We start from the raw sequence: 13753 nt of genomic DNA on the forward strand, positions 1-13753 counted from the left end.
GGCTGGGCTTTTGCAACCGTGCTTCTCTATGTCCTTGATTAACATGGACCGGATAAACTGTATGTGAGGGATTGTGCTCTTCCAAATGTAAAAGGGATAAAGAATAGACATCTTCAACTAAGGAATAGTGGATCTTTTGTAAACCATCCTCTCTGAAAGTGGAAATCTTCAATGTCTCTCTAACCAATTTAAATAATTCATATAAGTGGTGATTAAACAAACACAGCAGACTTTATCTTTTCACTGTATGAAAGAACCTCAAAGACCTGAAAAGTCTAGGCAGGAAAAATTAAGCTTTCTAACCAATTTAGCTCCTATTTTTGTGACTCAAGTCCGTTTTGTTCAACATATCCCGATGAACTAATTAACTTGAATCAGCAGCTGAGCAAAACTGATGACTAATTAATTAGCGCTAATTACTTACTATTTTTACACATCCTTCATTGGAGTGATTCATTGTTATCCGTTACAGAGATATCTTGCTGTGCAGTGTGGGTGATTACACGATCAACCATTCAGGTTTTATTCCAACTATGAATAGAGATAAAGTCAAGTCACGACTGTCTGACTTTAGCTGATGTTATCATAGCTTCACGGCAGTAAATAACAGGAAAGTGATGCCACACTCCTTCAACACTCATCAAAAATTCCACCCCTCTGACTAAATTCTACATATGGATGTGAATATTAATGAATAATAGTTTCCTCTGGTTTGTGAAGGAAGCGACATGCAGGCATGGCAGCATCACACGACAGAAGTGTTTCTTTTCGTGTCGCTCCGCTCAAATTTCGTCCAAAGTTCACACTTATTAAACTTGACTCTGAAATGAAGCGGCGCTCAGCAGGGAGCCCTTCATGGTCGAGTCTCCTGCTGATTGCCCTGACCAAAGCCAGAGCCACGCCCCCTGGAGTGTGTGCATGTTTGAGTATCATGGGGAACTAATAATGGAAACTGGTCATCCTCCCGGAGATGAAAGGTTGGGTTAATATTTATATTTGAGTCAATGCAATGTCTCTGGCCGGATTGGAGCCTCGAGTGGGCCGGTTTAGGCCCACAGGCCTTATGTTTGACACATCCAGTTTAGAGTTTGGGTAAGTGATGGTTGACTTTATGCACAGAGGCTGATGAATGGATGCGTGTGTGTGTGTGTGTGTGTGTGTGTGTGTGTGTGTGTGTGGGTTGGTTCAAATGCAGGAAAATCAATTCCCCCACAGGGATCAATAAAGTCCTTCTTCCCCTTAAAGTGTCACAAAGGGTTCCAGTTTCTCAACAGTCATCCTGATCGGCGCAGCTCGCGCACAGCGAAGAGGAACAAAGACGCCACAGTGGTATGAAGTGATTAAATAGGTTTATTTGATTTACAGACATGTACATTTTCTATCAACCCCCCCACTGGGAGCATCACAGTTCAGTTCTAGAATAATATCCTTTGATTTCTCAGACACTTTTCCTGTATTGACTTACTTCTAAAAATAAAAAATAACCTCTGTTTTCTGCTCAAACATCAGAAATAGGTTTCTTTATACAAGATTCTTGTATGACAAGAAATAGCACATTCTCAATACATCACTTCAGTGAGTATTAACACAGAACTACTCAATACAACAGGCTAAAGGATTGGTGCTAAATCAACTCAATTTGGCAAAGTGAAAACTCGATTCATGACCCATCTGACCAGAGCCCACGCCCCTTCTCGTGACAGAGGATGACTGCGCGTCGGCGCTTACTGTGAGCATGAAGAGACAGACCTCCGTGGCAGAGGCTCCGTGAAGTTGATGCTAGGCTGTGGTTCAAATAAATCCCTGAACATTAAGTGTGCAAAATGGTTTTGATCAGTTATTTTAAAAACAAACAAACAAAAAAAAAAGAGAAATAAAAATGCATACAAGAGCTACAAAACTGAATGCAAAAGTATCAATGAAACCAAAAGGTTGTCTTCAAACAATCACATTTGCATTTCCTTGGTGTGTGTGTGTATGTGTGTGTGTATGTGTGAGTGAGTGATGTCCAATTCATGGTCACAGTAAAGAGGACGAATTTTAGTGATGTAAAAAGGTATTGTGTTGTTTCATTGTGATACAAAAGGATGAACAACTCAACATTTCAAAACCCGACAACGACAAAGTGTAGTATACTGAAACCTTTAAACTTCCCTTTGCAGATTATTCTTCATTATGATAACAAACAAATAAATACATTGCATCCAAGCCATCATTTACAATATATTAAAGTTGCTGCGTGATATAGCTATATATATTTATATATTCATCTTTCTACTGTAGTTATTAAAAAAAAAAAGTCATTTGGTAACATTAAAAAAACAAAATTGATAAAAGGAAGGTAAGAAGCTTAGTTTCATTAAGTAGATGAAGGTGTGTAAACACGTCAGGTTGGACAGAATCACATTCAGAGAGCTCCACGCAGTTGGAGAGAAGCTAAAGCTAATGATCTGGCAACAAGGACACGGCCCACACAGCACCCCACACACACGCCGCCAGTGAGTCACGCTCACACACCTCTGCTACGAGAAGCACCTCCACGGCTCCTTCTATTCCTCTGCTGAGGTCACTCCATCCTCCTCCTCCTCCTCCTCCTCATGGGTTTTCTTGGAGGTCTGCAAAGTGCTTTTTTTTTCCCTTTCATGCACATATTTTCTTTATAAACCTTTGAATCCATTAAGTGGCTTCAAGGTTTGAGTGAAATTGGATTCACCGGGTTACTCTCTTAAAAAAAAAACCTTCAGGAACTCTTTGTATGTAAATGAAGCTTTACAGCAGCTTTCCTCGCTGCATTTTCCTTGTTCGTGTGGGAGATTGCACTTCATTTGCATAATTACAATACACCGCTGTAATTAATGCATAGAGAGATAAGTTCAAATCCTTGTTTAATGAATACTTATGTGTAAATCTTATTTTCTGGTGCGTGTATGAAGGGAATCGTGTCCCAGCCGTGGCGGTAACATCTGAGCTTTCAAAGGTGGATTCCTCGCTTATCAACGATGAGAACTGGCCATCAGTCTAACCTGAGGCTGAAGGATTTCCTCTTCCTGTCTGGGATTTTGATTGCCCCTCACTAACAAACTGACGGCTGCATCTTGAGCTCCTTTCAGAGCTCCTTTCCTCTGATGGTGGAATGGGATATCTACGGTAGCGAGGGCCAGGGGGGAAAGGTCTCTTTCCACAATGCATGGTATTGTAACCAGTGAGGACCGACCGGACTGGAATCCATCATTAAAAGTGAGTCCTGTCTCTGTGTGGGTATTGTGTCCAGAAATTCAAAACCAACCATCAACGAGCCGGCCCCCATCGCAGGAAGCCGAGCTCACTGATAAGGCAGTGTGGAGGAAAGAGAAAGCTTTCCTCTGAATTCTCTTGTATTGCTTCTCACGTACAGAAAATAAAAAATCAACACACACGGGTGTTACTCTTTTGAAGCCAAGAGTAGCATATCATTAACTTTTGGAAAAAAAAAAAAAAAAGCATGAGTAGAATAAATTAAAAACTCCAGTGTCCACTTTAAAATTGCCCGGATTGTGTCATCGTCCTTCTGAAACAATCATCGGCAACAACCTCCAGTTTCAAATCCAACAAACACACAGACAAAAAAGAAGGAAACAAACAAAACAAAAACAGAAAATAATGTGCAGAAATCTCTGTCATCTTCTCTGACACTGCCTCCACTGATTTAAGTGCTGAAAGCTAAAAATATAAACACATGTGGGGTGGGGAGGGCGAAGGAAACATCTGTGTGCATGTGAACGCTCCAAATCTTAAGGCGGATTCACTGACCTTTAAACAGTAACACTTTTTTGGCTCTTGGTTGTACGCTATGTTTACACGCACCGCAAAACTGTGATTATGAGAATACTGCACTCATCATGTCAGCACTGTCAGTGTTCGGTTTGGGTTGGTAATACTGTCCCCCGAGCGTCGGGCCTGATCAAACGCATGAACCTGCCGGAGAAATTCCTGCAGCACGCTTCGCTGTCGTTGCATCACGGCCTGATTTTTACAGGTGAAGAAGATCTGTGATCCAACAACAGAGCAGTTTGAAAGTGATGCAGCTTCCAGTTTCCAGCACAAAAACAAAAATCAACCTACAGCTTGATAAACCTACCGGCTCATGTTGGGGTGCGTGTAAACACAGCCTGAGGTGAAGTCATGAGGATTGTTAGTGGTCAGTGCAAAATCTAAAGGAATGTAATGATGCTATGGCACTTGGTGCAGATTGACAGATGCTGAGAGACGGACAGAGACAGAGACGAGCCCGTGGACAGACAGGCAGGCTGACGGACAGACAGACAGACAGACAGGGCAGGTTCATGGTCAGCATTCAGTAGTATGGCAACAGGACTGGGAGGGGTCCAGGTCCCCCCTGGAAGGTTGAGTGGATCCTCGCGGACGGAGGTGAGGAGGACACTAGCTATTTGGAGGCCGTCTCGGGCGCGGCGCGCAAGCTGAGCGCCGGCCGGCCGGCTCTGTAATTTCGAGGCGGGTTCAGGGAGGGGGCAAGACGCCCCCTCGTTCCAGTTCTGAGCGACCTCCGAGAGGGCGTGAAAAAGCAAGAGCAGCGGGGGGGCCCGGAGGGGCCGTCGCAGGACAGTCGCAGCACGGACAAATGGAAGGACATGGTTTGAAGATGCTGCCTTTGCTTTTTATCGCCGCCCTTGCTTAATTTGGTTGTGCACCTCGATCGCTGGACACCTGAGAGAGAGAGAGAGAGAGGGGGAGAGAGAGCGAGAGAGAGAAAGAGAGGAGGGGGCAGCGTGTTAGAGCGTGGTCTCACCGCAGGACATTCGCATGTAATTAATGTTGAGGTCGAAAGCTCCTAGGCCATCTGCTAGGACCTTCCTGACAACGCCCGCACACCAGGACCAGCCCGTGACCTAAATACCTTCCTACACACAGCATACCGACACATTACTGTTTGTTTAATGCAGATCCTCCCCAATCTGTACGACGGCAACCTATAAGCCACGGCTAAACACAGCCGCCGTGTCTCCAGATGGAGCTTTATATCAGATGTTGATGCCAAAGAGTTTTTTTTTTTTTTTTTATAAGGCTTCAGTCTGTGTCAAAAATCTTATTAACCATATACACAGAGATTAATGGAAGGATTGGGAATAAAAAAAAATTAAGCTTCAGTTGAGATTTTGCCACAATTATTCAGTAGGAATTAATGTGAAATTAATATGCAACCAAAAAATTCTAAATTACTTTACTCGAAGGTAAAGATTCATCGTCTTCTCTAACAATCCATCAGCTATCAATAAAAAGTGGTTTCCAAACTTTTTTCCCTTGAAGCCCCCCTCTCTGATCTCTAATTTGCCAAGACTGAAGCCGACTCCCAGTCATTAACACAGAAATGAAAGAACGAGACTGTTTCTAATTAAGATTCTACAAAGTAGATTAATATGATTTTGTTTGACATTTCCCTTCGGTGATCTCTGGTTCCCCTTGAAGGGAGTCCCAGACCCCAGACTGGGAAACGCCGCTCTGTAGCAGCTTTATGCCGTAGATCAGACGCGCCAAACTCATTTTAGTTGAGCAGCCACGTACAGCCCAGTTTCATCCTGACTGGGCTGGACCAGTGAAGAAGCACCAAAATAATACCGTACATAGACTTTTTAAAACTTTTTTAAATACTATAATTTTTAATACTTTAAAATAAAACACGGCTGATGATTCAACTGGATGAAATCACTGCTAGCTGCTGAAATAAATACAAACAAAGGCTCATGTGCAGTGGGAACGCGGGGCCAGAGGGAAAGCTATACCTCGGTTAGAGATTAGAACATTAAGCGCTCGTGGTGCCACGCTTGTGATCTCTCTCGACTGGATGAGAGTCGGGACGGCGGCGCGTCCCGCTGTTTGTTGTGCTCTGTCATTACGTTTCCCTGGACGCTTCAGTACACGAGCTACTACCGCTGCTACAATAGGATTAGTGCGCGGCGCTCTGCAGAGCGATGCTCTGAGCACACATGGACCCACAATACAAAAATATATACCACACACACACTGACGCGGTCCAGAAGTGTCATACCAACAGGGGTAATTAGCCTAAACGGGAGGATTAGCGGGGTTTCTGAAAACAATGTGTTTTGGATGCAGATCCGATCCTCTCAGGAACGGACCGCTTTCCTCTGTTATCAGTGTCAGCTGTTGGTGTAAACAGTGCGAATTGTTTAGGAGCCAAACCAGAAATTAAACCCATCAAACACCAGCGAGATATAGAGATAATTAGAGCGGTGAAGGCTTTGTGATGTCGGACAGCCAGCCACTCGCCGCCGCTGCGGCCGGAGACTCGCCGGGCAGCGAGAGCACTGGGAGGCCGGACTCTGACCAAACCGACTGGCAGTGTGAGTTTATGGCTGCGCGGCTTCAGATCATGCCTGAACACGGCTGGAGTGACACTCGTCTGAACATTTCTAACCCGACACCGTGAACCCGCTGACTGAGGCCTCGGAGCTTCTGTGGATCGATAAGAGTGTGAAGTTGGGGAAGCTTGCGCCTGCAGCTGTATAAACACTCCACGGTCACACTTTGGGCAGCGGCGACGAAAGCCAAGCTTCACCCGCCGATGTGAATTTCCTCCCAGAGTAACACGGGACCGCGGTTAGCGGCTAAATGAGCGTGAAGCTCCGCTGTCAGATCCCACGCTGCTCTTTTGACAGCCCCCGGCTCGGGGATGTCCTCCGGTTAACGTGCGGCGGGGGCCGGAGGTGAACCTGGCCGGCGGAGGCCGGCTCCTCCTGCAGAGGAAGTTAATTGGATCTCAGTGTATCTGATCACCGTCTGGGATTGCTTCGCCGGAGATTAATAGCTCGCGATGTATAACAGCTTAAGCGATTACTGCCTCTCTTCATCCTCATTTGTACAGCGGAAGTGTCTGTTCCCTTCTCCTCTGAAGTGCGCTCCTTCACTTCCACTCCTATCAGCGCATGTTTTTCCTGCTACAAATGTCCGGCATCAAGTTTCACAGTGCTTCCCAATGTGTGTGTGAGCACGGTCGATGTGTGTATCCTCATTTTGAGTGGTTATCAGGATAACGTTACACATGTATTGATCTTAGTTTGGAGTAAATATAATGTTGGATGTAAATATTTAGCAGTTCATTATATATAAATTTCACAGTCTCATGACATTTTCTGCTTCACACAAACATGTAAAATGATCCGCGCAAGTCATACCTGTCCTACAATGCAGACAGGCGAACACTTGTAGTCAGAGAGCGGGGAACTCGTGCACTATTGATCTGTGAGTCAGACCCAGGGGAGGAAATCGTGCCTCTCACTGACTGGATTAGCCTCCAAAACACAATTTGTTAAAAATCAATCGTCGCCGCGGTTCCTCCGCAAACCTGAAATGATCAGCTCACCGGCGGGGTTCAACTCTGACCCCGTGTCGCTGTAATCACTGTTCTCTATAATTAGCCCTCTTCCACAGCGGGGACGAAACGCTTTGGCTGCTGGGTGACAGAGAGCTGATGAAACGCTCGGGGCCCCGAGTGCAAACATGATCTGTGTGGCAGCCGTGTGGGGGCCTTTCATGTCACCTGTCATTAGCTGTGCATGTTAATACCCCCCTGCCAGCGGTAATCACACTGCGGCACTTAGGCCAAGGACAACACTGGGAGTTTTTGCATTTTGCAGCCAGTTCAATACAAGCTGTGCTCCCTTTGTCTGGCTGTTTTCATAAAGATACCACAACACTCTTTCAATTGGTTTCCGGCCGCCAAGGGAACAATTGTCGCCTATCCATCAACGCAACTATGCAAATCAGCTCGCTTTTAAAGTGTAATCCATCAAGGTGAAGCGTCACTGTCACTGTGGGAAACACTGAAGCCAAGAGACTGCATGCATGTGTTTTCTCCAGGTACTCAAGATTTCCTCCAAAAATGTTAAAACGGTTAACTGGTGAGTCTGTGATGGATTCTGCGACCCATCCAGGGTGTTTCGTGCCTTCACCGACAGCCAGCTGGGATTGGCTCAAGCTCTCTTTACCCTGCCTTTGATAAAGGTTTACAGAAGATGGATGAGAATCTCTGTTTTACATGACGTTATCGCTGCAGGAACTGCAGATACATTCACAGACACTGTTCATGCTTTTATCAATACAATAGCTGACTTACACTACTGCTGTCTCACTCAGCTCTCTGTTATGTCCATTACTTATACTAAAATCAAAAAGTGCTATCCAAAGTAAATTTGTCATATATAGCAGTTATTTTCCTGCCAATCTCTTAATGTAATGTCATCCTGAGGATAAAATTTTGGCCCACAATCTCTTTAAAAAACATTATTCCTGCATTAGCATTCAGTATACAAGATGCCATTAAATATAAAATCAATGCAAAATCCTGAGCTGTAAACCTCAGACATGTTTTTGAAGAGCCGTCAGAGGAATTGTGCGATCGTCCTCTCTTGCCTGTGCGAATTTGCACCTTCACACAAATTTCCCAGCCACTCAACTGTTGCTCTCAAATACTACAAGGACGTGCAATTTTGGCCGACGATCACACTGCCTCCTCAGCTGAACTCCTTCATCCTCTCACAAACCCGGCCCGCACCGGTTTTCACAAGCTGCTGTGATTTTATCATGTGAAATTCAGATTTGTCAGAACGTGTGAAGATACCTACTATTTATTTGGGATAAGCTGCAATCAAATATAACCAATCTGGGGTGCCAAGCTCATTTTAGTTCAGAGGCCGCATACAGCCTAATTTCATCTGGAGTGGATTGGATTGGTAAAATAATGCCATAATATCCTTTAAAATTAAACTTTAAAATTTCAGTTTGTTGTGGCACAGAGAATACATGATAAAATGTTGATATTTTTAATAAAAACAAACCATTACTATGGAAAAGTACTGCAATTTCAACTTAAATCCAATTTTATTAATACCCCGTGATGCGAAATACAGTGAAATGTTCAAAAATCAATGTTTTCCATGAAATGTTTAGTTTTCAAATGTTCAAATGGTCAAGTGTTTATTTGGGTGGTGGTTTGGCGCACCGGCTCGGAGTCTCTCGAGGGCCGGTTTTGACAAATTGGCCTCATGTTTGACAGCCCTATAATCAAGAAATGGATTTCTTCCTGAAGGCACAGAGAAGGTAGTAGTTCATGTACAGTAAGTTGACAAAGGTCTTGTGAACAATAAAACCCAGATAAGATCACAAAGAAAGGATTAAAGCCCTGACCTTCTGTCTCAACACGATAACCTTTACAAAAAAATTCTCAACCTCAATCGAATCCTTGTCCGTCTAATCAGTGAGTCAAAGTTTGCTCTTGTTATTCTATACTCGCAGCTCCCCATTGTCCCGCTGCTGACCTGCCAATTATTATGTTTTTTTCTGACTTAATAATTAAAGAGCTCTAGCAGCATGTGTGAGTCTGATAAAGACAGGAAGTCGGAAAGGCAGCTCGGGTCTTGATAAGATGCCAGATAGTTGGTCTCATACACACAACTCCAGGAATGTGGAGACACTCCCTGAGGATGACGGGAAGGGAAATAGATCAGAGATTAATCATTTGTTTATCAAGTTTTATCACCACTGTCACAACACTCTGCGTGGCTTCAAGTCACACTGTGTTTTCGGGCCTTTGGAAACTTCGCTTTCAGACGCCTGTGACCTCTAACGAAAGAGACACGCAATGATGCTTGCAAAGGTAATGAGAGGAGAGGTCTGTAAATGTTAATGTTCCAGGACCATCTCACTTAAAACTGCCTGTACTGCAGCCGAGGCCAAAAAGCCTTGAAGGATAAAAGTGTCTGAGAGAAGAAGGGAAGTCAGTTTACCTGGTCATACCTTCACCGAGGAGGGCGGCCGTGACAGCTGGCTCAACCTGAGGAGAGAAGAGGAGCTCTTTTGAAAACACACACATCACCAACGTTTCTTCTCCGGCCTGCCTCTGTCTGTCTTATAATCACACGTCGTCACTTCATCCCTCCGCCCGCCTTGACCCTCCCTTGGATCTCGGCTGTCAGAGCCGGCCGGCATGGCAGATGAGACAGTTCTGCTCTCGCACATCGCTAAAGTGTAAATGTGGACCGGGAGGCAGGCACACACTGAACCCGGGCTATTAATGGCAACCCTGCAGCCTAAAAAAGCTAACAACCTAGAAATAATAAAGCACTTCTTTAAGGCTGGAAATAGACAGGCGCGCTCCAGTGAGTTACTTGTCAGCTCTGTGCCTCTTTATAAATAGCACTGAGTTTCTGAGGACACACTCGGAGCAGGGAGAAAAGACGCACAGCGCTCTGTAAAGTCAGGGGGAATTTATAAATTGGGGGCTTTATAGCGTGAATGGAATCTATAAATATCACAGTCGTGGAACAACCCCGGTTGTACCAAGTTGTGCATGTCGCCGTCGTCCTGGGTCCCCGCGGTGCTGTTTGCAGCCTGTTACATAAGAGTTTGCTGCAGTTTAACTCAGACTTCTTATTCATTCTGATCTTTAGTACAAATCTGAACGGCTCTATTGAGACTGTGCTATGTGAGTTATGTTAAAGTATGTTTGCTGTGCATACACATACACACACAAACACACACACACACCTGGATGCACTCCAGCAAATAGGTGTATTATTAACCCCAAAGGTGATAAACTGTTTTATTTGTTAAACGGATGTAAAGCTGAACTGTTCTCAGAGGAAAAGGTTCAGTGGGCAGATGATGATTGAAACATGACTTTTATCGGAGCTCAGATCTGGATGGTTATTTCTCGTTCTGACCTCTTTGGAGGATGACTTTAAGTCACCCACAGCTGGAAACTCAACCACTTTGCATATTGTGCACAGTTTGATGACACAGAGAAAAACACCAGCGGCAACACAGATGATCTTCCTGTATTTCACAATAAACTAAGTTTATTTTAAGTTGGTGTGAAAATCTCATGGTGTGTGGTCACAATTACTAGTAATCATATATTTAGTTCTTGAGTTTTTTTTTATACTTGGAGGAAACAGTGAGAAACACACCCATTTTACACAGAAAGGCTCACAAGCTGATAAATCCAAAGACAAAAAATAACCAAATATTGACTAATTCTGTAAAAAAAAAAAACTCTCTTTTTAAAGCTCGACTTGCCAGAAAACGGAGAGGTGGCGCTGTGAATCTGAAATGAGGTAAACTGTGAAGTGTCACACTGGGTGACCTTGTGTTGACTTCGGCGCGTCTGTTTCATTTCTTTTCTGAACTTGCATCTGCTGCAACATTAGCTGTGTCCTCCGGAGTGTCGTGTGAAAGTCAAGGGTCTGCGGTTAGATACAGTTGGGGTGAGCATGTGCCATCTGCCCCACTCCATGCAGTGATGTGGTGAGATAGCTCCAACCGCATTGTTAACCACAGGCTTATATCCATTCCATGTGCAATATCAAGAAGGGGAATTTTCTCTCAATCATTGTTCTGCTTTTTTTTCTTTTTTTTTTTTCCTGGAATTGGCCCAGAAACCACAGCCTGGCTGACTTGTGGCAGCCATGGATGCGTGCCCTGAATCAGACCACTTTAGAACCCTGTATTAACATTACAGGGAGGAAATATTAACGGCTTGGACTTTAGTTTGACCCTCGGGGTATAGATTACAGCGAAGCCACTAAAACGCAGCTTGCAGCTTCCTCGTTTCTTTTGCAGTTTTCAAACTTCATGTGGTGAACTTCAAAAAAACTTATCCTGGACAAACTGTGCAGAAGTCTTTCTGAAAGGTTTTAGGCGTGGGAAACGACCACCGGCCGACGGCAGACAGACGTCAGACATCAGGCTGCCATCCCGTCTAAAAATGTTCCTCATCTTCAACAGGAAGGAAGTCATTTCTGAGAGCGCCGGCACCAGGGGAGCACGCCGACGTGATAAAACATAGGAAAAAAATAGTCAGGAAGAAACAAGAAGTCGAGTCTCACCGCCCAAGACAAGATGAGTGTGTTTGTTTTATCCTTTTAAGGCCATGATCGCTCGCCCCTTCACGTTTTGGGAGTTTGATTGAGGAAAATGTGAATACATAAATAAGAAGGGTGGTAGCTGGTACAAGTTGAAGTAAGAACACTTTAACAAATTGATGCCCAGAACCGCTTGTGTCAGCTCTGGAGCACTTTCAGCTGACTTGGACTTTCTTTTGGCTCGAGGGGGGCCTCTCGCTCGGGAGCCTCGCAGGGGTTGGGACCAGTGCTGGCACCACTTGGGCAGCTTGTCCCCGACTCGTGTCAAACTCTCGCATCACAGTAGCGGTATTCAGGAAAAGAGTTCCTGACCCCTTTGTGCCTGTACGGTGAATAAAATAAATTGTTGCTACCTCTGCAGCCCTCTGCTCAGTTTGGGTGCTTTGGACCTCTCACACGGAAAGTTGGTGGAGAACAACTCAAGCATATATTAAATATTTAAAGAATGAGCGAGTAAATAATAAATTGAATGACGGCGAGTTATTCAAACAATGTCTGAGTCACTTACTGTTTCTCGGCTTTGTCCCTGTCGTCCAGGAAAAACAGCGCAGTGGCCAGGAAAAACATGCCCCCCAGGACGATGATGAAGGGACACAGCATGAGGGCATAGCCCAAGCTGAGGAACCGCCACAGTGCTGATGTAGCGTAGCTCTGCTGAAGGGCGTCGGAGATCTGCACACACACACACGCACCCACACACACACCACCATCACAAACACAAGAGGGAAGAGAAGAGAGATTTTATTCAAGCTAATCTGCCCAGCCAAGGTTCTTCGGATATGCTATCATGCCCTGACACACTGCATGACGCCATGCTACTTGCACACTCACAATAAGCACTTTGCCAGAGTGAGCTCTGCGCGTTTCATCATGGCAACAGATAAAACAGACACGCGGCGCGATGTAAGACGTCCCGTTTCTGGCAGGAATCTCACAGCGACTGGCTCGCCGTGCAGTAACACTCGCAGTCAGTCTGTCATGCCGAGGCAAACAACAGCTGGAGAACGATGGGTGTGTGAGGTTCCCAATGTCTGCCTCCCAGTGCTGCTTATTAGCCAGATTTAAAAAAAAACACACAACAACAGGCGTAGATCTCTGCATTGACAGTCGTGATGGGACTGGAGGTTGCTGATGCTAGCTTTTTAGCAGATTGTGTGGAGGTATGTGCAGCAGGAACATGAGAGGAGGCTTTTTTGTGTGGATGTGTGTGTGTGCGTGCATGTGTCAGAGTCTGAGCGGCCATAGGTCACGCCGGCTGAAGCACATTGATTTCATGTTAGCGTCAGCAGAACAAGAGTCTCTTCGGGGAAAGCTGGAGAAGTGCTGACGGGAGGGCGCCGTGCGTGTGCAGGATGAGCTCACGTGCGCATGTGCCATGCGCGTCCATGCAAAATGAGGAGCGGGAAAGGAGACCATGGCAAAGGGAAATAAAATATACATGTGTTGACAAAACACGTCGTCACAGCTGTGTGTGTGTGGCCGGTGCACGCGCTCATTTTGTCAGGTACGTTAAATTGCCTGCAGTTTGCACAATACGACTCTGCTAAAAATACACAGAGAACTGCTGCATGGCTAATTATCCAGCCAGAAGACATTTCTTGGAAGACTGCTGAGAGATTGTCCCTGGCGTTGCCGCTGCTCGCCACCCAGCCTGTTACGGCGTCCCACTCATGCGGTACAGGAGGGCTCCATTATGCGTTTCTCGGGGGATTCCTAAGTGACAGCTGCCTCTGTCTACGTGCTGATGGAGGGGAATCTTGGCTCAAACTCAGGAGAATCTCAGATATACTCAAGGAGATTTTTTTTTTTTTTTGTGT

General features: G+C 45.2%; 1 protein-coding gene across 1 annotated transcript in view; it reads right to left on the reverse strand.

The window, feature by feature from the left end:
• Positions 1-1332: 1332 nt before the first annotated feature.
• spns2 (SPNS lysolipid transporter 2, sphingosine-1-phosphate) overlaps positions 1333-13753 on the reverse strand; it is a 66937-nt gene continuing 54516 nt past the window's right edge. Inside the window, exons 11-13 of the mRNA XM_030100310.1 lie at positions 12445-12608; positions 9801-9847; positions 1333-4704 (exon numbers count right to left, since the gene is read on the reverse strand). Of these exons, the coding sequence (XP_029956170.1) occupies positions 9805-9847; positions 12445-12608 (207 nt within the window). The 3' untranslated portion in view covers positions 1333-4704; positions 9801-9804. The remainder of the gene's footprint in view (positions 4705-9800; positions 9848-12444; positions 12609-13753) is intronic.

This window comes from Salarias fasciatus, chromosome 10 (assembly GCF_902148845.1).
Source record: "Salarias fasciatus chromosome 10, fSalaFa1.1, whole genome shotgun sequence".
Classification (NCBI taxonomy): Eukaryota; Metazoa; Chordata; class Actinopteri; order Blenniiformes; family Blenniidae; genus Salarias; species Salarias fasciatus.